Source organism: Papio anubis, chromosome 13, assembly GCF_008728515.1.
Source record: "Papio anubis isolate 15944 chromosome 13, Panubis1.0, whole genome shotgun sequence".
In the NCBI taxonomy this organism is placed as follows: Eukaryota; Metazoa; Chordata; class Mammalia; order Primates; family Cercopithecidae; genus Papio; species Papio anubis.
Window position 1 is genome coordinate 105635866 of NC_044988.1, and position 26486 is coordinate 105662351.

The window sequence follows — 26486 nt, forward strand, 5'->3', positions numbered from 1 at the left end:
CCACCTGCTCACCCATGTCCCTCAGCGTCAGGCCAGCTGCGCCCCAGGCGAGGCGTGGTCCTCACACATTTCAGGCCCCCATGCTTCACCCAGCCGCTATGTCACTGCACCCTCGGACCCACAGACAGGGACACCCACTCCTGCCTGCTCCCTACCCTCTCAGACTCTGCACCCAAAGTGGGGACAGCTGCTCCAGGTGCAGACGCCGGCTGGGGTTCAGCAAACACAGACGGACAGATTCGGGGGCTGCTTGGCGTAGGGCCCTGGACTGAGTCTGTGCCTGCCGGCAGTGGGTGCTGTGTGGCCTGGGCTGGCAGCCTGACCTCTCTGAGCCTCTGGTTCCTCTGGTTCCTCTGGTGCGGCCTGTGTTCAGTTGTGGATGGCCGTCAGGGTTCTGCTGTGGGGACAAGGCCCAAAGACGCCCATAGTCACTGTCATTGTCAGTGTAGGCTGGCCAACATTCACGGGGGTCACTGGCCCTCAAGTGCCCCACCCTGCCTCTCCCGGCCCCAGCCAAGGCCCCACAGCCCCAGTCCTCTCCTCCTCCCTGGGGACTGAGTACCTACTGTGCGCGTCCATGAAATGGAGGCGGCCTTCCCTTCAGGGTCCTGGGATGGGGACATTGGTTCACAATCGCCCAGGACATGCACAGCCTTACCCCCCCCCCCAGGAGCAGAATGGAGACAGCCACCACGCAGGGGACTGGCGGGGGCCCAGCAGGGACTCGCTCCCCATCCCCGTGAGGAGCAGGAAGTACCAGGAAGGCCCGGACGCTGAGAGGAGGCCCCGGGAGGGCAGCCACTCCCCGCTGGACAGCGCCGACGTCCGGGTGCATGTGCCGCGTACGGTAGGCATCTTTGACAGCAGAGCCAGGCCGAGAGGGAGGAGAGCTTGGCAACAGCGCCCCAACTCCACTGCCAGCCAACAGGCCGGGCCAGGCCCGGGCACTCCGGGGAGGCAGGGGTCCCTCCGTGGTGCACCTGGTGCAGTGCTGTCCTGGGAACCCCAGCGGGGGCTCTGGGCAGGGCTGAGGGTTCAGCATTGTGGTCGCACCCGGCCTCAGAGGCCCTGGCCACCGAGGAGCCCCTTGGGCACTCTGGGCTGGGCTCTTCTGCAGGGAAGGCCCCGCCTCTCTTTGGGCCCCAGTTTCCATCTCGTTCACCAGTTGGGGGCTGGCTCTTCCAAGCCTTCAGGTGGCCTCTGTCTCTGACCCCAGCCCCCGGCCTCCTTCGTTGGAACCCTCCAGACCCAGCCGCTAGTCCCAGGAGCGTGTCCCTGAAAGAGACTGGCTGCCCCCACTGTGAGAGCTGGGCTGCACAGATGCCCTGATGGGGTACCCCTTCCTGAGGTGGCTCTTGGAGGCTCTGGCCAGTGAGGTCAAGCCTGTGTATCCTAGCAGGGCCTCGGAGGGGTGGACGAAGCCAATGTAATCCCTGGGGGAATCCTGGGATCTCTGACACCTGGTGGGGGTCCCTGAGCTGAGGGGCCTGAGGGGCACCCAAGGGGCAGGTGGGAAGCCCTGAAGCCACGCCCATGGTCAGGCCCTGGTGTGGAAGCACCTGCAGCTCCTGCCAGGCCAAGGTGCTGGGGCCTCTCCTTGTCGGTGCAGTGGCCGGGGCAGGACTGATGGTGAGTGGGGTCGTGGAGGGGATGCAGCTGAGTGGCCTTTGCATGGCTGCCGAGCCCCTGGTAAGGGGACAGCAAGGGGCTAGGTCCACCCAGGGTTCCTCCTGGTCAGGGGCTGGGAGGCCCCACCCTGCCCAACCCCACCTGGGCTCAGGGTCATGAGTGGAGCAGAGGGTCACAGCCCAGCAAGCAGCAGCAGTGCAGCCTGGGGGCCGCCCGGGTCCTCAGGCCTAGCCAGGAGCCCCCCGGCATTGCTGCGGCACACACAGGTGGAGGGAGGGGTGGGGCAGTTGCAATGACTGCCAAGTGTATGGGTGGACGGACGGGGACAGACAGACCGGTGGTCAGACTCGGGGATGGCGGACAGACGGGGGACAGACAGACCGGTGGTCAGACTCGGGGACGGTGGACCGACGGGGGACAGACAGACCGGTGGTCAGACTCGGGGATGACGGGGGACAGGCCGGGCCTGTGCCTGGCAGGTGTCAGCTGTGCCAGGGCCACTCCAGCCACGGGGGAGCTGGTTGGTGTTCAGGGGCACAGATGGGCCGAGTCCAGGTTCAGAGGTCAGTCTGGAGCTCCCCCGTGCAGAACGGCTGGGTCCAAACCACTAGAAATAGTCTGAAACTTCCTCCATGGGCACCAACCTGCAGAGGGGTATGGGTTCCAGGGTGGGATTCGCAGCCCCCCGAGGCTGCCCGAGCCCATCCTGCCCACCAGCAGGGTGCAGCCTCCCCTCCCCTCATTCAGCCTCAGCACTGCCCAACCATCTGGGCTGGTTCCATCAGTCCACTGACGGGAGAGGTGCGGAGGGAAGGGTACCCAGGGAGCACCTGGTCAGGCCTTCCTGGGGGTCCTGGTGATCCCCTAGCCTCCCTGGGCCTGGAGGGAGGAGCAGGACTGGGACCCAGACACCTGCTCTGTCCACAGCTGGCTCTGCCCCACCACATCTGGGCCACCAAGGAAGGAGCGGGAGGCTGGCAGCGTGTGTGGGGCAGGCCAGCGTCAGCCGGCCTCAGAGACAGATGGCTTTCTAGAAAGCACAGCCTCTGAGAGCTTCCGGGCTTCATGTCCCCCCAACAAACTGCCCTGGGTCTGGGCTGGCAGGGCCAGGGGACACAGTTCCAAATGTCCAGCTGCCTGGCCCTGCTCCCCTGGCCCCTGCAGCCACCACAGGGCAGGACGCCCGGGACAGCCAAGATCCTGGCACCAGACAAATGGGGTTCACAGGGCCTGTGAGGACGTGGCAGGGCCTCTTGGCTTTTCTGCTGACCTGAACCCCACTGGCCTTCCTGAGGTCAGGACCTCGGGTACCGCCCCGAGTAAGGACCGTCTGCACCCTGGTGGCAGCCTGCATGGGGACTGCAGCAACAGTGGGTGGGGGACATATCCCTGGGCTGTCAGTGGCTGGGTGGGCCCCCTTCCGCCTCTGCTGGGGTCCTCAGGGGAGGGCTTTCACCTCTGAGTTGGGGTCCTCATCTGCAAAGTGCAGCTGATACGGACACTGCGCCGTTGCTGTTGCTGACCAGCCAGCCTCTGCCCCTGCCCACCCTGTGCCCAGACAGTGCAGGGGCCTTTGGGGTGTGAGGCAGTGCGGCTGGGTGTGGTCTGGGGGTCCAGAGAACTCATCCTGGGGTGGAGGGTAGGGGGCAGGGCAGGGTTGGCCTCAGAGGCTGGGGACAGTGTGGGTCCAACCAGGAATGAGACAGGGGTAGCAACCAGAGGCTGGAGCTGAGCTGGCCGGGAGGTCCTTGAGCCAGGGCACTGGGGAGCCACCGAGGGCTGTGGGGCAGGAAGGGCCGTCCCGGACAGAGGAATCCAGATGAGGAGGACAGCAACCCGCCCAGCTTCTCTGTGCCTGCCTCCATAGTCAGGCTGAATAACGAGGTGGTTTTCCCCACCTGGCCCAGCTCTGGAGGGAGGCCCAGGGGCCCGGGTGTCAGCAGGGAAACGGCTCTTCAGCAGGCTGTCCTCCCACACAGCCCTGCAATGTGCCCGCCCACAGGCATGGGGCGGGGAGGCGGGAGGTTCACTGCTGCACTCGCTGGGGGAGGGTTTATGGAGCACGCCTGGGTGTGTGTGCGAGCCCGCGTGGTGGATGTGAGCTTGTGCGTGTGTGTGAGCTCGTGCGTGTGTGTGAGCCCGCGTGGTATGTGTGAGCTCCTGCGTGTGTGTGAGTTTGTGTGTGTGTGTGAGCTTGTGCGTGTGTGTGAGCCCGTGTGGTGTGTGTTTGTGCGTGTTTGTGTGTGTGTGAGCTCCTGCGTGTGTGTGAGCCCGTGTGCGTGTGTGTGAGTTTGTGCGTGTGTGTGAGCCCATGTGTGCATGCGCTCAAGTGAGCAGGGGCGGGTGCTGGGAGGGCTGAGCCCTTGCCCAGGGTCCTGTTTAAGCCTCAGGCATCCCAGCCTTGAGGCAGCACTTGGCACTTTGGGCAGGGTGGTGGTGGCCCTGAGCACCTTGTGTCCTGCCTGCGCTCCGTGTGGCCAAGCACCCAGCGTGGGGCTCCCCGCCGCTGTGGAGAGAGCCTGTGAGCCGCGTGAGTCTGGGGTCCCTGGGGTCCTAACAGGTGGAGGCTGAGGGAGCACATGGACCTCCGTGAAGCCGGGTGGGGTGGTCTTGGTCCTCCTCAGGAGAAACTGGGCTTGTGCTAAAGCAGGAGAGACTACAGTCAGACTTAAGGAAGAACTCTGAGACCTCCAGGAAGGAGGGAGCCAGGGGTTGGGGCAAGGGAGGGGTTAGAGCAGGGAGGCGGGACCCCGAGTCCCACTGGATATGTTCTACTGGGACGTAAATGCAGGGGCAGGTGGCCTTGGGGTCAAGGGTCTTGCTCCTGAAGGGCTCAAGGGGCCCCAGACTATCCAGAGCCTCTCCCTGTACCAGGCACTAAGCCTCGGTTTTGCACCTGTGGTCTTAGGCCCCTGCCCGCCATGTGAGGGATGCATTAGCCCCGCAATAGGTGGCCCCGGCCTCAGGGAAGGGGAGGGCTGCCCGACATGGGGCAGGGGCTTCGCCATGGTGCCTGGGACATGGCCCCTGAGGGGTCCTGCCTTTCCCAGGAGGGGCCTTGCTCAGTTCACCTGGGCCCTGGGTCACCTGGGGGAGCCCAGCTTGGCCTCCCACAGAGGCCCCCCCACAGCTGTGCCCAAGCCCATCACAGCCTGGGAGCCAGTCCCTTTTGGACCAGGAGGCCACATCCTCCCAGAGAGGCCTGTGTGGCACCCCCACTGGCACTCAGAGATGCTGGCAACCCCAGTGCCACCCTCTGCCTGGACCTGCAACTCCCAGCGCCCTGGCCCAAGTGGATGTGGCCCTCCCTGCTCCTGGGCCAGTTCTCCCCTCCCTCCTGCCTGGGAAATCAGAGGGAGTAGGGGTGTCGCCACAGACCGGAGCCAGGCCGCAGGAGGACAGAGCCCTGCAGGGAGAGGGAGGTGCTAGAACTCCCTCTCCCCAGGTCTGCCTCAGGGACAGGAGGCACTTGAGGCTTCCATGACAGCTGGGGACTGACTTCAGGGGCCAGAGCCAGGGAACCTCGGCTCAACTCAGGGTTCCGAATCCCAGCTCTTTTTTGCCCCAGTGTGACCTTGGGCAGGTCACGTATGTCTCTGGGCCTCACTCTCCTGTGCCCTGGGCTGGTTCCAGCAGACAACCGGAAGCAGGACGGGAGCCCCGGTCCTGGGCTGTGGGGATCAGGGGTCGGGAATTCAGTTGTCTGTCAGCTGCCTGTCTCCTGGGCTGTGGGAGTCAGGTATTGGGAATTCTAGGCAGCGTCGGGTACCCAGGAGGTGCCATGTCCGCCAACGTTGGCGTTAATTTGTTCAGCTGTGAGCCCAGCACTGTGCAGGCCTGGAAGAGGCCACCAGCCGTAAGATGGACAGGCTGGGGCCAGGCAAGGTGTGCCAGCGCCATTCGGGAGGTGGACGGGGCTTGGAACCATCACAGCCACCCATCAGCCCTGGGGCAGACCAGGGCCTGTGAAGCTGGGTCACGGGGTAGACCAGCTTCAGCAGGGCCCCCTCGGGGGCGCCACAGGAGACCATGCTCTCCAGCCTCCCTTGTTTGGGTGTGTGGACTGAGGCCCAGGGCGGGGTTCATTCCTTCGAGTTCATTCACACAGCAGACACCGGTGAGGGCTGTGTGGGGCATGGACGCAGGGAGCTCGTGGCAGGGCTGACACAGGGTGTGGTGGGCATAGGGACAGGAGGCACGGGAGGCTTCCCGGGATGTCTGGGGAGCGTTCCAGGCCAAGGCTGGCGAGGCTGGCCCAGGGCAGGTGACGGACAGAGGGCTGGACCGGGGTGGTAGCAATGGGAGGAGAGAAGTCGGGGGGAGTCGGCGGGTGGCAAGGGTGGGTGGCACGTCCTGGGGGAGGGGTAGCTGGGTGCCGAGGGGGGGTGGCACATCCTGGGGGAGGGGTAGCCGGATGCTGAGGGGGGGTGGCACATCCTGGGGGAGGGGTAGCCGGATGCTGAGGGTGGGTGGCACGTCCCGGGGAGGGGTAGCCGGGTACCGAGGGTGGGTGGCACGTCCCGGGGGAGGTAGCCGGGTACCGAGGGTGGGTGGCACGTCCTGGGGGAGGGGTAGCTGACAGGGGGCAGGTGAGGGTCCCAGCCTTGGCCAGGGTCTCAGAAGTGTGTGTGGCCCGGGCAAGCAGCCCCCGGTCTCGTGCAGGGGTCTGCGGGGCTAGCTTTGGCTGCAGCGACCCCACTGCCTCCCCAGAGCATCCCAAGGGCCCCGTCTTCAGACGAGGAGTGCTTCTTTGACCTGCTGACCAAGTTCCAGAGCAGCCGCATGGACGACCAGCGCTGTCCCCTGGATGACGGCCAGGCTGGGGCTGCTGAGGCCACGGCCGCCCCCACGCTGGAGGATAGGATCGGTGAGTGCCTCCCTCAGCCGGGCCCTCCCCTGGGCTTGTCTGCAGGGGCCAGGACCAGGGCTCCTGTCCTGCTTCCAGTGAGGAGCTTTCGGGGGACAGACCAGCAGACCAGCTGCAGAGCACCCTGTCACTAAGGGCGCCCTCCACAGCCCCCACAGAGCAGCATCCCGGGAAGCGTGTCATCAGTCTGCCCTCCGGAACATACTCAGGCCGCACGGGCGGTCTCGGGGAGGGGGGTGGGCAGGGCGTGGGAGACCGGCGTTGTCCTCCTGTCACCCCCTGGAAGCCCCAGAGGTGGGCGTGGGAGCCACAGCAGAGGGAGCAGCCGAGAGCTGCCTAGGCTGGTCAGTGGAGACTCCCCCGGGAGCCATGGCCTCAGGAGCACAGTGGGCTGAGCTGGGCTCAGAGGTCAGAGCTCACTGTGGCCGCAGCCTGAGCCTCGGGCCTGACCCCGCACTGGGTCCCAGGCCTCGCCCTCTGCACCTCCGCAGCCCAGCCCTCCATGACGGCCTCGCCCCAGACCGAGGAATTCTTCGACCTCATCGCCAGCTCCCAGAGCCGCCGGCTGGACGACCAGCGGGCCAGCGTGGGCAGCCTGCCGGGGCTTCGGATCACCCACAGCAACGCAGGGCACCTCCGAGGCCATGGCGAGCCCCAGGAGCCAGGAGACGACTTCTTCAACATGCTCATCAAGTACCAGGTGGGCTGCGGCCCGGGCAGGCATGGCTCATGGCCCCTTTGCCATCCACTTGTGTGGTGGGAACTTGTGTGTCCTCGGGGGTGAGGTGGGTGCTGGTTCCTCCATCTCAGGTCATGTTTGAGGGACTCCTGGGGGACTCAGCCAGTGTCACCAGATGACAAGGGGTGTCTGAGCCTGAAGCGCCACTTCTGGGAACCCCAGGCTGCTGGGGATACCAGAGACCCCCACAGAAGGCAACCCCAGGACACCCCCAGGCTGTGCCACCCCCCTGCTGTGCAGAAACTCAGGGTGGGGGCTAGGGGGTCATAGGTCCTGGAGCTCATGGCCTCAGGGATTCCCCACTAGCCCTCCACACCTGGCAGGGAAAACACGGGCCAGATAGCATCCCTAGAGTGGGGAGGGCAGGGGGATCCAGGGCTGCCAGCCGGCTGGCGGGACAAAAACAGGGACCATCCAGGGACCACACAGTGGATGGCAGGGGCGGAGGGTCCAGCCCCAGAGGGCAGAGCCAAGGCTGGGGCTCCAGCCTGGCAGCCACACCGGGAATGCCCTCCTCACCTATGTGGGGGTGAGCCAGGTAGGGTGGCCGGAGCGGGGACTGTTGAGCCAACAGTTGTCCCAACTGGGACCTCAAACTCTGGGGGTCTCACCATCCCTGTGGGGTGCAGCCACTGCTGGGAAGGGGTTCAGGGTCCCTAGACTTGGAAACAAGCTGGCGGTGGAGGCTACTTGGCCCACCATGCACCAAGCCAGCGAGTTTCCAGGTCTGCCGTCCTCCCTACAGCGGAGAAGAAACCGCGGCCTGGGGCCAGGCATCCGACCAGCCGCCTCCAAACCAGCCCCACCCAAGAGGCCCAGAGTCCCCCGTCCACATGCATGCCTGTGCCAGCTCCCGTCCCTCCTGCTCCAGGCCCTTCAGAGAAGCCCAGATGCCCCCTTGGCCCCCTGGCCTGCACGCTGGAGCAGGCGAGGCCCACGGGGTTGGCCACCTGACCCAAGGGGGAGCCCTGGGGAGCGCCACAGTTCGGGCTCTGCAAGCTGAGACCTCAGGCCTGCCAGCGTCAGCCCCAGGCTGTGCCGGTTTCCAGGACCTGGCAGAGGGACGGCCACGCATGCCCGTCCCTGGGGATCAGCAGATCTGGGGAGCAGGCATCCAACGCCAACCTAGCCACTGTCTCCTGGCCCTGGCGCACCCATGCCCAGTGGGAATCGTTGGACCTGCTTTTCCTGGATGGGCCTGCCGTGGGCTCCTGGGGGGTGGGGGCGGGGCCACCAGAAGACTGTGAGCAGGGCCCGGGTTCCCAGCACAAGCCCCCAGAGCGAGGGAGGCCCCAGAACCAATTCCTTGGGTAGACATGGGGAAGCCCATGAGCAGTGCACGCCGGCCCTCCGGAACCGCCCCTGTTGACCAGCACCCGGACCACTGGACCTGGGGAGGGCGAGGCCGCCAACCGCACTGTGTCCACTCAGTCCTCCAGGATCGATGACCAGCGCTGCCCGCCGCCCGACGTGCTGCCCCGGGGCCCTACCATGCCGGACGAGGACTTCTTCAGCCTCATCCAGAGGGTACAGGCCAAGCGCATGGACGAGCAGCGGGTGGACCTCGCCGGGGGCCCGGAGCAGGGAACAGGCAGCCCGCCCGAGCCCCAGCAGCAGTGCCAGCCTGGTTCGAGCTAAGGCCCTGTGCCCACCGCCAGGCCCGCCCTGCCCCCGCTCCTAGACGCTGGGCTCACTGTCACAGCCACGTCCTCCCGAGGCCATTGCTGAGGACAGGCACTGGGCATGCAGCCCCACGGCCTCCCTGACCCAGAGCAGCAGGCTCAGGCTGAGCTGCCCGCGGCGGGAGGGCGTTCTTCATCCCGGGCTGGCCCCCCATGGCCCTGGACTTCCTCCCTCCTGCCCCGCCGCAGGCCGGATGGGGTCTTCGGCATGTCGGCCCCGACCCGGTGCTGTCAGACTCCCGCACCCTCTCCCCCAAGCCCTTCTCGTTCTGTCCTGCCCTGCCAAATGTGAAACCTGCTGTCTGCCCCACTCTCCCCAGAGGTGTCTCTGAGCCTCTTCTCCGGGCCACCAAGGACAGGGCCACGTTCTTTCGCCCCAGAGCTGGTCTTGGGACGGCCACGCAGCAGGCTTCGTCCCCTCCAGCTTCGTCCCGGGGCAGGGCTCCCTCCAAGCCTATCTCCCCACTCCTGCCCGGGCCGGAGGAGGTCTGCAACCACAGAAGGCCCCCCAGACCAGGCATGGCAGACCAGGCCGCAGGGGCAGCTCTGAGGTGCCTCCCCGCTGCAGGGGCCTTGATGGGAGCTGGGCCTGTCTGTAAAGCAGAGGGAATGGCTGGGCATGAACTTTTACACTCCAAACCCCCAAGCCAGGAAAAAGGGCAGGGCCTGGTCCTGGGGACGCTTGCTGGCAGCGGGCACAGTGCTCAGTCAGGGCGGGAGACAGCACCAGGCTCTGTGACCCTCACCCGAGGTGGGGGGTCAGTGGAAGCTGGGGAGGCTTCACTCAGCTCAACCCTGCAGAACCCCCAATATGAGAACCCCCCTCCTCCCACCAGCTGGGGGAGATGACATCACTGCTGTCTCCCCATGGGGAGGGGGCTCACAGGGCACTGAGTTCAGGATCCTGAGACTGGCAGGACCTGTTGGAGCCTGAGATGGGCCTGAGGTTGCCTGCTCCTGTCCAGACCCAGCCGTGGCATCTCCCGGGGGCCCCACCATGGCCCCACAGCCCCCAGGGCTGGCAGTTGCATCTAGGAGGGTGCATCTAGGAGGGAGCCCGCTCTCAGGCTGGGATGGAGAGGCAGTCCTGGGCCCGGCGAGGTGAGCTGCCTCTGGAGGCGCAGGGCCGCACCCCAGGGCAGGGACAGGTGCCCGGACACAGGGTCTCCAGGACGTAGCGCCCCCCCTGCATACTTGAATGTATGTGCGTATTTATTGCTCACATGTGTGTGCCATGTTGTCAGTGGGTCCTTTCCAACCCAAGAGGTACATTTGTTTTTCTGTTTTTTCCTGAAAAATAAAGTCGGCCAAGTGAGTGTGGTCCGTATGGCCTTAGTCCCGGGGGTGACCCAGGTAAGAGGCTGCACTGTGCAGAGTGTCCACAGATACCCACGGTCTGGGCCCTCTGAGACCTCAGAAAAATGGAGTTCCCACTGCATTTAACGCCGGGGCACAGAGGGGTGAAGTGGCTGCCTGCTGTCACCACTGACTCCTGCACCGCTACCTCCTCACGCTGCCAGCCCCTAGGGAAACAGAGCATGCTCTGAGCTGACACTCGAGTGGCCGAGGCCAGCCCCCGAAGCAGCAACCCCCAGGTCAGCCCCACGGCCCCTTGAGGACCCAGCCTGCTGCCATTCACCCTGCAGCCAGTGGGGGGGAGGTCCTTTCCTGGAGTCTGATCCGGCTGGGCTCAGGGTCTGGACACTGAGCCACCAGTACAGGAGCTGGGGGCAGATCGGCAGTTTTGGGGCTTGTCTGGACGCTGCTTGTGGTGGGCAGCACCCCCACAGGGCCCCTGTCGGGGGACACACAGCTGCGCTGGGCAGTCCGGCTACCCCTCACCACAGCCCATCTGGCCACATTGGCAGCCACAGCCTCTGTGCTGGTTGACTCCGTTGCCTCCTCCACCCCAGAAGGGGCCTTGGGAACCAGAATCAATGTGTACTCCAGGTCTGGGGTCCCGGCCAGCTTGCGGGTGGCAGTACATGCACACAGGGTCCAAGTAACCGTGCAGGGCCTGGGACGGATCACAGCCAGGGAGGTGCGGCAGTGCCCACCACGCCACTGGCTGACGCATGGGACAGCCTCCTAAGGTGCGGCTGAGGAGTCCTCTTGGAGAGGCACATGGTGGTGAGGGATGCCCAGGCCAGCAGCCGTCCCCAGGAGGCAGGGATGTCCTGGAGGCAGGGGGGGCAGAGTGCTGGGAGATCAGGATGGCAAAGCCCCTTGCAGAAACCTGGCTGTGGCAGTGGGGCTGGGGGGAGGGAAGGGCGGAGGAAGACAGGGTCCAGGGGGACCTCAGGCAGAAGCTGGTGGGATGTGTCGGGCAAGCCGGGGGTGGCCATAGGTCTTCTCTACTCTAGGAACGTGCCAGCCTTGGGAAGGGTGTCCCTCCAGGGCCAACCTGGGCCCAGAGGTGCTGGCACCAGAGAAAAAAGACACGGTAACGTCCACATCCCAACTACTGGCCTCCATCTCCCCAGCTGTAAGAGGAGGGATTGGCCCGAGCGGCTCTCCTCGCTCGAATCCTGCACTTCCAGGTCCGACGGCTCCCTGGACCTCCCCACATGCTGGTCCAGGCCCTCTGGAGGCAGTGAGGCACCCAAGCCAAGCCCAGCCCACCGGCCTCTGCACTTCCAGGCCCCCAAGAGACCCCCAGTCAGTGCCTCCATGGAGAAGCAGGCCTGGGTGCGGGTGGCTCAGCGAGAGGAGGACAGTTTCCACAAATGGCACAGAAGGTTCTGGGTGGAAATAATAGAGGGTTGTTGGCTGAGAGGACAGGTAATCGAGTCAAAGCCCACGCCACAAGCGCGCTGGGAACAATGCCACCAGGTCCCGGCCTCCCACGGGCCAGATGTGAGCTGGCAGTCCCGGTCGGGTCCTGCTGGGAGGTGCTGCACTGGGTCCCTGTCGTGCTCAGTTCTGCCTCCACCTCCCACCTCGCCCCATTCTCTTTCCTGCCAGAGTGTGGTGGGTGATTAATGCTGAAGGTCGCACTGCCCAGAACGCTTCTGCAAACAAACAGGCTCCTGTGTGTGCTCGCTTTCATCAACACAGGAACATCCTGTGCACAAACAAGGCTGGGAGCCAAACCCCATGTGCCTCGGAGGGCCCTGGGGCATCCAGAGCGCTGTCCACCGAGGGGAGGAGGCCCAGATGGCTCCCCCGGGAGGGGCCTGGAGCTCCCGACACGTGGCCACACCATAGCTGCTCGTCCTGCCTGGGCCAGCAAGCAGCCCAGTTTGCTCAGTGTCACCGACAGCCAGCGGCCGAGGGCCAGGGCTCAGGTCTGCACTGGCTCACGGAACGGAGGCCGCCAGAGCTGGCCAGGGGGATGGCAAGGGGCTTGCAGAGGAAGGCTGAGGCTCACAGGGGTGGTGACCTGCTCAAAGTCACAGAGTGACAACTAGGAGGGGCTCTGACTCCACATCCAGCCCCCTTTCCAGGCGACTGTGGCCCCTGTGGGCAAGTCCAAGGTGACTCCGTGTAGGAGGAACTGGTGAGGCGAGAGGTCCTGCGGCTCCAGTGTCCCACCCAGCAGCACCAGGGATTCAGAGCAGTCATTCTAACTCCAGAAAAAGAAATGCCACCAGGGCCACCGGCCCCAGCATCCGGAAGTAATGTCTGTTTATTGATAGAAAACAGGCCATGTCCAGAGAGGCCCAGGGCCAAAACATCCTTCTGGAAGGCAGAGGCCCCACGGTGCTGGGGAGCGCAGGGGTCAGCTCGGCTCTGTCCTGCCACGGCCGGGGGGACCCTCATCCTCACCTGCTTCTGGGGCAGCAGTGGATGTGGGGGTCCCTGCAGCCTCTAGAACGAACTCCAGGGCCCCCTCGCCCACCACACGGTGCACCTGCTCGCCTCTGGCCGCCAGGATCTCTTCGATATTTCTGGGAGGCAGGGAGGCAACAAGGTTCTTCAGGGCCCCCTGCTCGCCCTGCACTTCAGTCCCCTCAGGGTGCCCCATGGCCAGGCCAGAGCTGCAAGCACCAGGCCCAGCACTCCTGTGGCATCAGGCCACGTGGGCACTTCAGATGCTGGCCTGTGTGCCCTCACCAACCCTGTGTCTCTGCCAGTATGTGCCACCTCAGGAACCCAGTACTGCTCCTGCCCCCTATGCGCCAGAGGGAAGAGTCTGCAGCCCCAGGTCTGATGGGAGGACAGCCCCAGCTCCAAGGGCCAGGTACCACCAAGTGTCCAGCATGCTGGTCTCAGACCTGCTGTCACTGTTACTGTCCTGCCCAGGACCTCCCGGCCAGGCAAGGCCCGGACCAGGCTCCCAACACCACCTCCACTGCTCTCCCAGCGGCCAGCGCCCAGGCCACACCGCCTGGCCCACACTCCACACTTTGCTCTGGGCCAGCCACTCCGAGACGGCAGAGGGCAAAAAAGTACTACGCCAGAGAGACAAGACTGGCAGTGAGGGCAGAGGGCAGGCAGAGGCAGGGAGGCAGGGCCACAGGGCTGGCAAGATTTAGCAAATGAAAACACAACCCCTACTTCCGGCATACTTAAACTAAACAGCTATCTGGGGGTTATAGGAAATTCTAATTTAACTGTGTATCTTGTATTGATAAGGTGGCTGGATTGCCCAGGTGAGATCTATAGACCTCCACACTAGGGCACGGTTCCCCCAGGGAGGCCAGGGTCCTGGGTGGACTCCTGGCCCAGCCCTGGGGTACAGGCCTCACCTCTTCCCATTCAGGTCCGAGAACCAACCCAGGTTGTCCGCGATGATGTGGTGGTTCTGGCAGCCGGGGCAGGTCACAATGACCACGCCTTGGTGATAGGCCAGCTTGGAGATGCGCTTGGAGGACCTAGTCCCGCAGACCTGTCTGGGACAGGGAAGCTGGTGAGGCTGTGAGCGCCGCCACGCCCCTCCCGGGAAGACCCGCCCCTCGAGGGGTAGCTCCACCCACCTCACCCTCCAGGGAAGGCCCCGCCCCCGAGGAATAGCTCCACCCACCCCCCAACCGCACCCTCTCCCGGGAAGGCCCCGCCCCAGGAACGGCTCCACTCCTCCTCATGGTCCGCCTCCCCTCCTTCCCAGAAGGCCCTACACCCACCTCGCCCCAAGTTGTGGCTCCACCCCTTCCTCTGACTTGACCCCGCCCCCTGCAGGAAGGCCCTGGCGGGCCGCCTCTGCCCGCAGGCTGTGTAGCGCCAGGTGCGGGTCTGTCCCCGATTCCGTGCCGCCGCGTGCCCACCTTGCAGGTGTAGACGAGCTGGTAGTGCGCAGCCTCCACGCGCCCCAGAGCCGCCGCGGGCCCCGGTCCCGGCTCGGAGCTTGAGCGCCGCCAGCCCCAGGCCCAGGCGCGCCGCCTCCCCGCGACCTCTGGACGGGCCCCGCGGCCCCACAGCCGCCTCAGGCAGGGCCCCCGGGGCTGCACGCGGCTCAGTAGCCTCGGCGCGCCGCCCAGCGCCGCCCGCAGCATCCCGCTCGCCGGCTCTGTCAGCCCCGCCCTGGCCCCGCCCCGCCGCCATCTTGGAAGTGGGCACTAGGCGGAAGCGGCCTTCCTGGGCTTCCGTCCTCCGGGTTGGGGTCGCGCTGCGCTCTGCCGCCCCCTGGCGGCCTGATGGGGCCCTGCGTCCACGTGCAGCTCGCAGCCCGAGGACACCGAGGCCCCGCAGCGAGGAGGGACGGCCGCGGGGCTGCGCGCGAGTGTCCGAGCGGGAATGCGGGTCACCCGTGCTGTTTATTTATTTAAGCTGCCGTGTTTTCTCACACTTCTACAATGCATGCATGTATTGTGTGTTACATGGTGAAATAGAACAGACCCTGACGTTACACAGATGGCGTGTGCATGGGGGTGGCGAGCACCCGCATGGCCTCCTCAAGCTGAGTGCCGCTTCACAAACAGCCCCCAACGCCAGGCTGCCCGGCTCAGCCTTTCAGGGCACCCGATTCCTCCTTCCAGGCTAAGCCAGCGACGGCTCGGGGAAGTCTGCGCCCCAGGGCGTCGGCACCCCCAGGTGGCGGGAGGCCGGGCCGGTGGGTGTGCCCTGGACGGGGCCTGCGCTGCCGCGGCTAGGAGCCCTCAGTGTCCGTGTTGTCGCTGCCGGTGGTCTCCTGGTCCGCCTCCCCCTGCCGCCAGCCTTTCTGCATCTTCCGGAGGGCGCGCTTCCTGCGAAGACACAGGTGTCTCAGGCGCAGACCCGGCTGCAGCTCCCCAGCCCGTTTTGGAGAAGCCTGGGGGCCGCCCGCCTACCTGCGGTAGTTCTCGAAACTCTCCTTGAGGCGCCGCCGCTCCTTCTCAGGCGGCTCCCCGCTGCTCAGGCCTGCGTCCTGGAGAAGGGGAAAGGCTTGGGCTCCGGCCGGCTCCCCTGAGGGCACCCTCCCTTCTCTCTCGCACCCCCACTGGCCCCGGTAACTGCAGACTGGTGGGGAGGCGGGGAGCTCAGACAGCCTCAGCTCAGCGCCAAGCTCGCCGCGCTTGGGACCTGCCTGTACCCGGGGAGTGAGCCGGTGTGGGTAGCCTGCATTTCAGATGCCAAGACACAGGCAGGAGGCCAAGCCACGCTCCGGCCTGGGCTCCTGGCCATTGTTTCTACAACAAAGCCCGAGGTAGTCCTTGCTCTCAGGACTCCTGTGTTCACCTACTCAGGGTTGACGCCGCATCCACTGTAAAGTCCCCAAAGAAACCAGGACCAGGCACGTCCACCTCCAAGCCCCCCGAAGCTGCTGCAGTACCCAAGAAAAGAGGGGGATCCACTTCGCGTCCCAGACAACCGCACCCCAAGCACTGAGGGCAGAGACCTTGTGGTCACCCCTCAGCCGTCGTCGGGGCCACTGCAGGGGGTGCCTAGGGCGAGGAGCCACCCTCCCTGGGATCGGTCACCGTGAGGCCCACAGCTGGGGGGACCCCACCCTGAGGAAGCCTTACATGGGGGGTCCGCGAAAGCTGTTCCTGGTGCAGAGCTGCAAAGGGCTGTTCCGGGCTCCCCGCACCGGCCAGGCATCCTGGAAAGGAGAGTCGTGCCTGTGGGGACTGCCCACCTGCAGGGCCACATACAGCAAGGGTGCCCCACCCCTCCCCGGCATTGTGGACACCTTGTGGGCCTGGTGGGATCCCCACATGGGTCCAGTGTAGACTCTGCCTTCTGTAGAGGAGACTGAGGACTTACGGCCTCCCTTGCCCATTCATTGCTCCAGGATGCCGCCAGATGCCAGCCCAGGCCCAACGCTCCTGCCAGTGACCATCCCTCCCCCAAGCTGGCTGCCCCCCAGGCAGGAAGGCCTCCCAGACCTCAGGGGAGCTTAAACCCTGGCCTGAGCAGCACTGTCCCCCATCACTCCAAAGCATCTGTGGGCATGGCGGCCCTGGGGAGAGTTGGAAACAGCTACAGTGGCGGGGGCAGGGGTATTGCACAATTGGGAGAGAACCTTCAGGTGGCTAGACCCCCTCAGAACCCGCCAGGACCTGGGCAGACCAGGGGTCAGGACCCTTGGGCAGAAACCATGCATGTCCAGTCTCAGCCCCGCTGTGGGGAGGGCCAGGCCGGGGCTGTCCTGGCCATTGGCAACCCCTCCTTAGAGCCAGCCCCTCCCCTGCTCACCCTCGGACCTTCATGCCTGCCCCCACTCCTGCCACAGCCACCCAGGGAGATGGTGGCAGTGCCTGAGCTGGACTCCTGGGTCTGCTCGCCTCTGTGCCTACATGGGGGCTTGGCGTCCCCAAGTTCAAGTGTTCTGGGCTGCGGCCAAAGGTGCTGGTCTTCACTTCCCCATCTGCGGCTCCTCCTTCCCCTTCCGCCTCTGCTTGGAAGCCTGGTGCTCGGGAAGCTCGTCCAACTCCCACGCAGCCTCCCAGGGCCCCTCTGCTGGGTCCTCCCTGACTCCCACCTGACACCACCTTCAGAGCAAACACCTACCTCATCACCACTATCCGCTCCTGGGCACTCGGGGGCTGCTCCCAGCCAGCCACCCCAGTTCTTCCCCCAGAGAGACACAGGGGGCCTGCCCTGCCCGCTAGAAGCCCCCACCACTGCCTTACCCCCACTGCACCGGGACACAGCAGGCCCTTGGCCACCCCTGCATTCGGCCCTGTCCCTCAAGCCACGTGGGGCCCCGTCTCGCCCCACTTTCTAGCTTTGTACCCCTGGGCATTTGCTCATCACCACCTCTCTCTGCCCAGGAGGAAGCTTGGAGCAGCCGAGACAGTGGGCCTGCTCACCTCTGCACCCCGGGGGGCTGCCCAGAGGGGCCCCACGCTCTCAGGACAGTGGGCCTGCTCACCTCTGCACCCCGGGGGGCTGCCCAGAGGGGCCCCACACTCTCCACCCCAGGGGACACTTGTCCCACCAGCTGGGCCCCGGGTTCCACTGGGCTCTGTAGTTTGTTCTCTGGGTGACCTTGGCCATTTTACTTATCCCCAGCCCTAGTTTCCGTCTGTGGGGTGGGGGTTGTGGGGGCTGAGACAGGCATTGCGGCACGGGCTGCTTGTGCTGAAGATGGGCCTCGCTTGGGGCAGCCGGGAGGCCTCCGGGTGCACTGCCGTCCCCACCTTACCTTTGTCCGAGAGCTGGGTGTCCTCCAGGTCCTGGGGGAGCGAGAGCTTCCGAAGAGAGGCAAGATGTCCCGTTAGGTCACCCCGCCAAGGACTGGACCCGGCCACACTGCCCACCCCAGCCCTTGGCCCTCAGCTGGGTGCGGCCGTTGCCATCACCCCCTGCACAGAGCTTCTCAGAGATTCAGGTGCTCAGCAGACGGATGTGGGGGAGGCCAACCAGGAAGGTCCCGCCATGAGGATGCAGGAGCTGGGCACTGTCCATGCCTTGCCTTACCCCTTGAGCCGTCGGAGGCCTTAGCATTTGGCCACCTGCTCTTCCTCCACCGAGCCCAGCCCACTGAGCAGAGCCACGTGACGGGCAGTGTGGGGCTGTGCCTGGTGGCGGCTCAGCCAGGACCCCAGGTGAAGGAAGGCCAGCCTCGTGCCGGCTGGGGTCTCACTCACCTCCTGGGAGCTCCTGGGTGAGCTGTCCTCCAGGTCGGAGCTCTGTGGTCATAGAAAACGGGGTGGGTGGGCTGTGGGGGCAGAGGGCTCCCCAGGCACAGGGTGGGCAGGGCACAGAGCGGGATCCTCCAGGGAGCCCTGGGCATGCCCTTAGCCACGCCAGGCCCCCTCCATGCCCAGAGCAACGTGCTAGGCTGCCTGATGGCCAGGCCCAGCACCCACCCCGGCCCTGCAGCCCCATTTCCTGCTGGGGCCCTGAGCTGCTCCTGTGCCCTCACCCCACTGCGAGGAGGGGTTCGGTTAGGTGGGGGCCCGTCACAGAGGAGGGTTGGGTCAGGAAGGCCCATGTTCCCCCGGCCCTGCGTCCCACCCGCTGGCTCCCCTCTCTGCCCCAGGCCCCAGGCCCACCAGCACGAGCGTCTCCAGCTGCTGCCGCCTGAGCCTGCCCTCCACGGCCAGTAGCTGCGCCTCACGCTGGAACACCTGCAGCTGCAGCTCATCCGCCTTCTCACCCAGCTCCCGCACCTGCTTGCGCAGTGCGTCCTTCTCCTGCAGGCCCCGGGCATGCTGCAGGTGCAGCTCCTCCCGTGTGGCGATGGCCTGATGGGACAGTGCAAGGCCGACCCTCAGTGAGACCCCCAAGCTCGCCCTGGGCCCTCGGCCTGGCTGCCCAGCTCCGAGCAGAGGCCCCGGAGGACGTCAAGCCGCTGGGTGTGGAGGCTGGCCACAGCCCCTCCCTTTATGTGCTCTGTGAACATGAAGTCAGCATCTGAGGGATTGTAAAGGTGACAGTTGTCCCTGCTGCCCTTCTGTCTCCTCCCAAGCCTGCACCCCCGGTGGACACAGCGTGTGCTGTGCACCGGCCCCCCCAACACACACACACGTGCACATTTGATAAATTTTGGATGTGGCTTGATATGGAGACCCTGACTGTCCATGGCTAAAACTCCTTCATGAGCGCAGCACTCTTCACCACCCCTGTCCCCACTGCGGATGCTGAGGTAGGTACAGGAGCGAATGTGCAAACATGATGGTGTGACCACCCCTGCAGCCGAGGCTGGGAGGCCCTCACCTAACCCCTGCCGCTGGACTGGAGCAATGGCTGGCAGCTTCTCTAATCCCTGGCCAACCTGCTCCCGCACAGCCCCGTGGGAGCCCTCGCCCTGGGAGCCACACCAACCCCCATGGGGGCACGACTGGATCTGCCCTTTTTTCCCCATCTTGGGGTGGGCCAGGCGCGAGTGAGGCTGTGGTGGGGCCGCGACGGGAGCTCTGAGCCTGTGCTGCTCTCATGGTGGCCAGGGCTTGCTTTATGGCCCCAGGAGTCTCGTTTTAAGGCTCCTGATGTGGACAAACTGCCATCCAGAATTTCGCCGAAGAAGCAGTGGTGTCCATTGGAGACAACCTCCAGGATGGGACTCGGGACGGGGCATAGGAAGCAGACACAGCCCTGCCCCGTGACGCTCTATCCAGCTCACAGCATGTAGCACTGGAGGCCTTGCAGGCCTCACTCTGGTGGCCCAGGCTGGAGTGCAGTAGCGCAATGGTGACTTGCTGCAGCCTCAGCCTCCTAAATAGCTGGGACCACAGGCATGCACCACCATGCCAATTTTTTTTTTTTTTTTTTTTTTGAGTTGGAGTCTTGCTCTGTCACCCAGGCTAGAGTGCAGTAGTGTGATCTCAGCTCACTGCAACCTCTGCCTCCTGGGTTCAAGCGATTCTCCTGCCTCAGCCTCCTGAGTAGCTGGGACTACAGGTGCCCGCCGCTACACCCGGCTAATTTTTATATTCTTAGTAGAGACGGGGTTTCACCATACTGGCCAGGCTGGTCTTGATCTCGTGACCTCAAGTGTTCCACCTGCCTCGCCCTTCTAGAGTGCTGGGATTACAGGCATGAGCCACCATGCCCGGCCAATTTTTGTATTTTTTATGGAGTTGGGATCTCACCATGTTGCCCAGGCTGCTCTGGAACTCTTGGGCTCAAGTGATCTGCCCGCCTCAGCCTCCCAAAGTGCTGGGATTACAGGCAAGAGCCACTGCGTCCAGCCAAGTTTTTTTTCAAGATTAAAAAAAGCTACTGGTAAAACAAGACAGAATGTTTTCATAAAATCAAAAAGATATATAGATAGATAGGTGATAGATAATAGATGATAGACAGATAGATGGATGGATGATAGATGATTGATTGATAGATGATTGATAGATGGATGATAGATGATAGATTGATAGATGATTGATAGATAAATAGATGATAGATAGATGGATGGATGGATAGATGATAGATAGATGGATGGATGATAGATGATTGATAGATGATTGATAGATGGATGATAGATGATAGATAGATAGATGATAGATGATTGATAGATAAATAGATAGATGATAGATGGATGGATGGATAGATGATAGATAGATGGATGGATGATAGATGATTGATAGATGATTGATAGATAGATGGATGATAGATGATAGATAGATAGATGATAGATGATTGATAAATAGATAGATGATAGATGGATGGATGGATAGATGATAGACAGATAGATGGATGGATGATAGATGATTGATAGATGATTGATAGATAGATGGATGATAGATGATAGATAGATTGATAGATAGATGATAGATAGATGGATGGATGGATAGATGGATGACAGGTAAAAGTCTGTAAGGTGGAGCCGGAAGGTTGAACACGGTTTTCCCTGAGAGCAGGCTGGGGTAGGGAAGTATTGACTTCATCATTGTTTACTTTTTTTTAATGTTAAATATTACTTCTGTCATTTAAAAAGCAGGCCAGGTGTGGCAGCTCAGCCTGCAACTCCAGCGCTCTGGGAGGCTGGGGCCGGAGGACTGCTTGAGGCCAGTAGTTTGAGGCCACCCTGGGTGACATAGCAAGACCCCATCTCAAAAACAAATAACAAAGATTAAAAACTCCGTGACAACTGCCCTCAAGGGGTGTGGCCCTGTGCACCCACCCTGAGTGGGGTGCTTTGCCCGCCCCGTGAGGTGCCCACCTGGTCCCGTTCAATGGCAACCTCCTCCATCTGCAGCAGGATGGCCTCAATGCGGTCCTTGTACATCTTGGAGTCTTTACGCAGGGCCAGGCACTGCAGCTCGAACATCTCCTTCTCCTCCATGCACTGCAAGGGGCGGCAGCTCAGCCCCCACAGGCCTGAGGCCCCCCATTCTGGCCCTTGGGGTGTACTCGGGGCAGGGGCTCAGGAGCATGTGGTCAGGCCAGTTGGGATGTGGGGGGAGGCCGTAGGAGTCCCCAGGCCCCACCTTCCAGGCACGGAGTGGGCGGAGCTCAGCCCACCCAGTGTGGCTTGGCCCCCAGGAGCCGCGTCGCCCTGCCTGCCCTCCTACCCGGAGGCGTCGGGCCTCGCCCTGGCGGAGGTCCTTGCGCAGGGAGAAGATGGTGTTGGCCTGCTCCTGGTGGTCCCGCAGTGCCTGCCGCCAGTCCTCTTCCAGTACCTGGATGTAGGGGCTGCTCCTGTCCAGCTTCCCCTCCTGAAGGGGGCAAAAGGCAATGGCCTGGCTGGGAAGGCCCCGGCTGTCCTGCCCGGGCTGCACCCGCCCTGCCTGCGGCCCCACCTGGACGGAGGCCTCCAGTTCCTGCACCCGGGCCTGGAGCAGGGCCTTCTGCTGCTGCAGCTCCCACAGCAGCTCCTGGCTGGGCCTCTGCTCCATGGCGTGCCTCAGCTTCAGCGTGTGCTTGCGCTCCACCTTGCAGTCGTCCTCGGCCTTCATGAGGCTGTGCTTGAGCCGGTCAATCTGCGGAAGGTCCGGTGAGCCCGGCTGTCCCCTACAGGCGGTGACAACGGACCCACGGGGCCACCCCCGACCGCCCCAGCCTGCAGACCCCGCCAGGCCAGGCAAGGGGGGCCTGGTTCCCCGGGGGCAGTGGGCGCACCTCCAGCTGCAGGTCACGGTTCCGCATGAGCGCGGCGCCCTTCTCCTCGCTCTGGCGTGCCAGGCGCATGGCCAGGTCATAGTTCTCCTCCTTGCAGCGCTTGAGCTCACGGCTGCCGGCCTCGCACTCCTCCTTGAGCCTCTGCACCCGCTCCTGGTGCTTGCGTAGCAGGCTGTCCTTCACCCGCAGCTCCTTGATGAAGTCATCCTTGGAGCTCAGCAGCGCGGTCAGGTCCTGCACCTTCTTCTGCAGCTTCATGACCTCGGTCATCAGCAGCTGAGTCAGGCCTGACTCCCCGGACGCATCTGTGGGCCGCGCCAGCGTTAGACGGTGCCTGTGTTCCCCGGTGTCCCAGCTCTATCACGCCCTGCGCTGTGGCAGGAGCTCAGGGCTCCTAGGGATGGGGGCTGGGCAGAGGACCCAGCACCACTGCCCGCCCCCACCACCGCCTTCCCCGTCACTCACCGATGATCATGGAGAAGACACGGGCCGGCTCCTTGCCCGTGACCTTCTTGTACAGCTGTGGGTAGTAGAGCTCCAGGCTCTCGAGGAAGGCCACGTAGCCCTTGTGGCCGGTCCGTTGCAGGATGTCCAGGAGCACGCCTGCGGGCCAGAGGGGCCTAACTGGGGGCGGGGCACAGGCGAGGCAGAGGGCTGGGGTGGGTGGGCCGGGGGCAGGGACAGGTGGAGGCTGGGATGCAGACGAGGTGTGCTGTGGTCTGGGTCCTGGATGAGGCACCCTGTGGGTCTTGGTACTAGGCTGGGGACAAAGTGCTGTCCACCCATCCCTTGGCTGTCTCAGAATCCCCCGCTATGGTGGGAGTCCCACTGCCCCTCTTGGCAGCACCGAGCTGGCAGGAGAGGCTGGGGGATAGGGTGGCCATGTGCCAGGGTTGAGGTTGGGCCTCACTGGGAGGCCAGGGGCAAAGCCAGGCGGGGCTCTCCTGGGGTCGAGGGTCAGGGTGGCAGAGCGTGCAGCCACCTCCAAGCGGGCTCCTTGGTTGGGTTTGGGGCCTGGGGCCTGCGGGGCAGCACTGACCCACTTTCCGTTTGCGGATGACCAAGTTGGGGTCACTGAGCACCTGCTCCTCATCGTCGGGGTTCAGGACCTTGCACTGCCGCAGGTAGGGCGTGATGCGCGAGGGGTCGATGACCGACGTGAGCATCACCCGGAAGCCCTCCAGGACGCTCCAGCACTCATCATCGTTCTCGTAGTCCGACATGGCCTCGCAGGCAGGCTGGGGGGTGTGGGGCAGCCGCTGAGAGTGACGCCGGCTCCTGCCCCCACCCAGGCCCGGCTCCCGCTCCTTCTCAGACGCTGGGCCAGGGCTCTCGTCAGGGCTGTCGAGGGGGTCAGCCCAGGGACATCCAGGAGAGGTGCCCAGCTCCATGTCCCATCCCCACGCTGGATCCCCCAGGGAGGCGGCAGAGGCACAGTGACCCGCTCCCCACCAGACCAGCCGAGGGCCCCTCCACAGCCTTTCCCAGCCCCTGCTCCTGCCCCTTGGCCATCCATGTCACCCAGATATGCAGCGGGGGAGACACAGATGGGGTCTGAGAGAGGAACTGCCTCCACAGCATGACTCGCCTCTGGCGTCTGCCTCCTGGACACTCCCACCATGCCCTGGAGCCTACTAGGGCAGCCACCTCCATGGGTGGAGGAGCTGTGGGCACCTGCCTGGCACTACGGCCAGCCCAAGCTGGGTGAGAGCAGGTTGGCCAATGACCCTCCCACTAGGGCAGCAGCTGGGGGAGCCGGTTCTGGCGGAACTTCCTCATTCCCCTGACCGACGCCTGCTCACATCCCGGGCTGTGCCCTCCCTCCTCCATGGCCAGCTGTTGATGATGCAAGAGTGGCCACCCAGCCCTGCCGCAGCTGCCAGGGTCGCTGCACTGGCCGGGAAGAGCTGCCCACAGGAGCGTGTCTCTGTCACTCCCCGCCGGCCCCGCAACGCTGGGAGGGGCTGTCAGTGTTGCCCTTGGCTGGCCAGGAGTGCTGCTGCGCTGTTTTCTCCAGGGTCTTAGGTGCTGGGCACCCGTGAATCTCTGGACTCTCCTCCTGTCCCCGATGAGGCCCGACCCCCATCCCACTGGCTGAAACAAGAGAACTACCCATGTTGGGACCAGCCACTGCTGTCCCTTTCTGCCAGCGCGGTGGAAGCCTCAGCCGCTGAAAGCCACTCCCTCTGGGACTGGGACTAGGGCAAGGCTGGGAACAGCCACATGGTCCTGCCTCCCACGCAGGCCCCCGGTCCTCAGCCTCCAGCCCCACTGGGAAATGCTGGTTTCCTGCCTAAAGGAGCTGGGTCACTACTCCTGGAGACACTTGGTCTTTTGAAGTGTTTGGTTTTGGTCTTTGAAGAATTTCTCAACTTCCCACTGTACTTTGTCACCCCATTCAGGACAGTTTTGACAGACAAGGGGCTGAATAGAAACACCGGCCACACAGCGGACAGTCCTGGGAACACTGGGCCCCTTTCCTGCCTCCCCAGCCTGAAATGCAGGGTCCCACCTGCCACCGTAATGCCACTGAAATGAACATGTCTCCGCCCAGTGGCCATGAAAGGGATGGGGCAGCGCCGCGGAGGCTGCCTGGCTGCCTGTGGGAAGCCTCATGCTGCTCTGCGGGGATCAGCGCCAGGATCCTGAACGAAGCCGGCGCCGACCTTCTTGGTCACTTTTCAGAAAAGTACCAGACCCACCCACCTGAGGGTCTTCCAGGAGCCACCTGCACGGCAGACGCACCAGGAGCCTGGGACGCGGAGCCTCGGGGAGATGCTGCCTGGGGCTGCAGGGAGGGAGGAGCGTGCCGGACGCCTGTGCACTTCCTGATGGCTTAACTCCACAGTCCCGCCAGTCCTCCCACAGGGGGACAGTCCCTGGTTGCTGCCTTCTGATTCGCGCAGCCCAGGAGGCCCCGAGAGGCCGACGGAAGTGGAAGTTCTCTGCCCTCCAGAGGAAAACTGCTCTCAGCCCTCCCAGCCTGGCCGGGGGCCGGGGGTCCTGAGAATGCCCCAGAGGCCCAGCCCGGGCACCTGGCAAGTAGAAGAGACAGCAGACACCCCCAGGAGGCTGGATGAGGCCAGACCGCACCCAGCCGCTTTGACCTGGTCATAGGTTTCTGGAGGCTTCTTCAGGAGGGCATGCTCTGCCCTGTGCGGACACCCTTGCCCTTGCCGGCATCTCGGGACAGCGGGGCAGGGCATGTGCAGGGGGGCGCACAGCCACACAGCATGCCCAGCACACGCCTTGGTCATGAAAGGGCTGCAGCCCACCTTATGGAGCCCAGGAGGCCACTGCAGCCTGCCAGGGGCCATGGCACCGGCCACCACCCAGCTGCACACGGGGGAGAAGATCCCTTTCAGAAGTGTTGCTCGATATCACTGTCCTCGTCACGAGGCATCCCTGCTCTTCTCCAGGATGCACGTGAGGACTGAGGCCACTCCCAGGGTCCCTCAGACCAGCTTCAGAAGCACCGGTGACGGCAGGGCACAGCTTGCCCCCCCATCCACGGACAAGGGGCAGCAGAGTCTGCCCTGAACTGTGCACTTCAGCGTGTGGGCTGCTGGAGCCTCATCCCTGCAGGCTTGGGAGCCCCCAGGCCCCGCCTCACCCGGTAAAGCTGGTTGAACCGAGTTGCCACCCGACAGCTTCGAGAAGGGGGCTGCCAGGCTGGAAGGCCAGGAAGCTGGTGCGGAGCTCGCCTAACCGTTCCAGCCCCCGGCCCTCAGGCCTGACATCACGCATTGAGGAGTGGAGTTAGGGGTCCTCTGGGGCTCTCGGGAATGCCACACTCCAGGCTGGGCCCCTCACCAGCGGCATGAGTGAGTGTGCAGGCAGGAACGCTGTCCTGGGCCCTGCTGGGGAGTGGGCCCGAGCTGGCGCCAGGCCCTCAGGACCCAGTGTTTCCCCAGCTTGTAAAACGAGGGACCCCAGTGATTTCCCTGTGGTGTCCGTCCTTAGGAATTAACACACATACCATGTTCTCTAACCATATCGGAAGCTAAAAATCAGTAACAGGTATCTGGAAAATCCCTAAATATTTGGAAATTAAATAATATACCACTAAATAACCCACAGGTCAGAGTGGCCACCAGGAGACTAGGCACCAGTTACTAGAGAACCAGGCACAGCAACACATGCTCAGGAGCACGGCCGGCCATGGGACCGTCCTGTCTGCCGGGTGCCGAGGGCTGAGGCCCCACGGTGCTTCCAGTGAGGGAGTGAAGCCCAGAGAGCAAAGGGCCTGGGGGCGCTGCTGCCACAGAGACGAAGGAAAGGGAGTGGGGACAGACGGAGAAGATGGGGGCTGGCCTTATGCCAAGAAAGGCCCACGCAAAAGGACAGTGAAAGTTGTGGGGGCTGCCATCGTGTCTGGGGAGCCAGGTCACCTGTTCCAGGGAACCCCCGGGTCAGCTGGGGCGGTGCGAGAGCTGGCAGCCATCTGGGGAGGGTGCCGGCTCAGCATGAAGAACAAAGCCACAGGTGCTTTCCATGAAATGGGCGAAAGCCTGCTTCTCTGCTGGGAGGGCAGCCAGGGTACAGGAGGCCTCGAGGACCCCAGTGCTGGGCCCCCAGCACCCTGCCTGTCCCCGAACTGCCTGCACTAGGGTGGCTCAGCCACCAGGCAGTGGCCTGACCCCAGTTGGGTGGGGGATCCCTGTACACTGCCCAGTATCTCAGGACAATAAAACCACAACAG

At 64.0% G+C, this 26486-nt stretch overlaps 3 protein-coding genes across 8 annotated transcripts in view; 1 reads left to right on the forward strand and 2 right to left on the reverse strand.

The window, feature by feature from the left end:
- The window catches only part of GPSM1 (G protein signaling modulator 1), a 31473-nt gene extending 21240 nt beyond the window's left edge, over positions 1-10233 (forward strand). For 2 of the 3 annotated variants that reach the window (XM_003911087.4, XM_009187853.4), the window contains 4 exons: positions 671-847; positions 6340-6496; positions 6988-7196; positions 8667-10233. In XM_003911087.4, the coding sequence (XP_003911136.2) occupies positions 671-847; positions 6340-6496; positions 6988-7196; positions 8667-8873 (750 nt within the window). In that variant the 3' untranslated portion in view covers positions 8874-10233. The other variant, XM_031654714.1, reaches the window with a different exon arrangement.
- Positions 10234-12487: 2254 nt separating this feature from the next.
- Positions 12488-14551, reverse strand: DNLZ (DNL-type zinc finger). Its single transcript, XM_003911086.4, has 3 exons — positions 14125-14551; positions 13609-13748; positions 12488-12807 (listed from the first exon to the last, which is right to left on the reverse strand). Exons 1-3 carry the CDS (start codon positions 14350-14352, stop codon positions 12639-12641), a joined length of 537 nt encoding a protein of 178 aa, XP_003911135.1. The 5' UTR covers positions 14353-14551; the 3' UTR covers positions 12488-12638.
- Positions 14552-14594: 43 nt separating this feature from the next.
- Positions 14595-26390, reverse strand: CARD9 (caspase recruitment domain family member 9). Of its 4 annotated transcripts, XM_003911085.5 has the most exons (13): positions 24491-26390; positions 22824-23022; positions 22250-22387; positions 21785-22089; positions 21466-21645; positions 21238-21381; positions 20886-21011; positions 18280-18471; positions 17872-17913; positions 17427-17472; positions 15802-15878; positions 15127-15203; positions 14595-15042 (listed from the first exon to the last, which is right to left on the reverse strand). In XM_003911085.5, the coding sequence occupies exons 2-13, from the start codon at positions 23005-23007 to the stop codon at positions 14946-14948; spliced, it is 1608 nt and encodes a 535-aa protein (XP_003911134.2). In that variant the 5' UTR covers positions 23008-23022; positions 24491-26390; the 3' UTR covers positions 14595-14945. The 4 variants fall into 4 exon arrangements, with proteins under 4 accessions (XP_003911134.2, XP_017804964.2, XP_021782741.2 ...); XM_017949475.3 differs by having other exon boundaries at positions 22824-26390; XM_021927049.2 differs by having other exon boundaries at positions 14603-15042; positions 21238-21645.
- Positions 26391-26486: the final 96 nt, after the last annotated feature.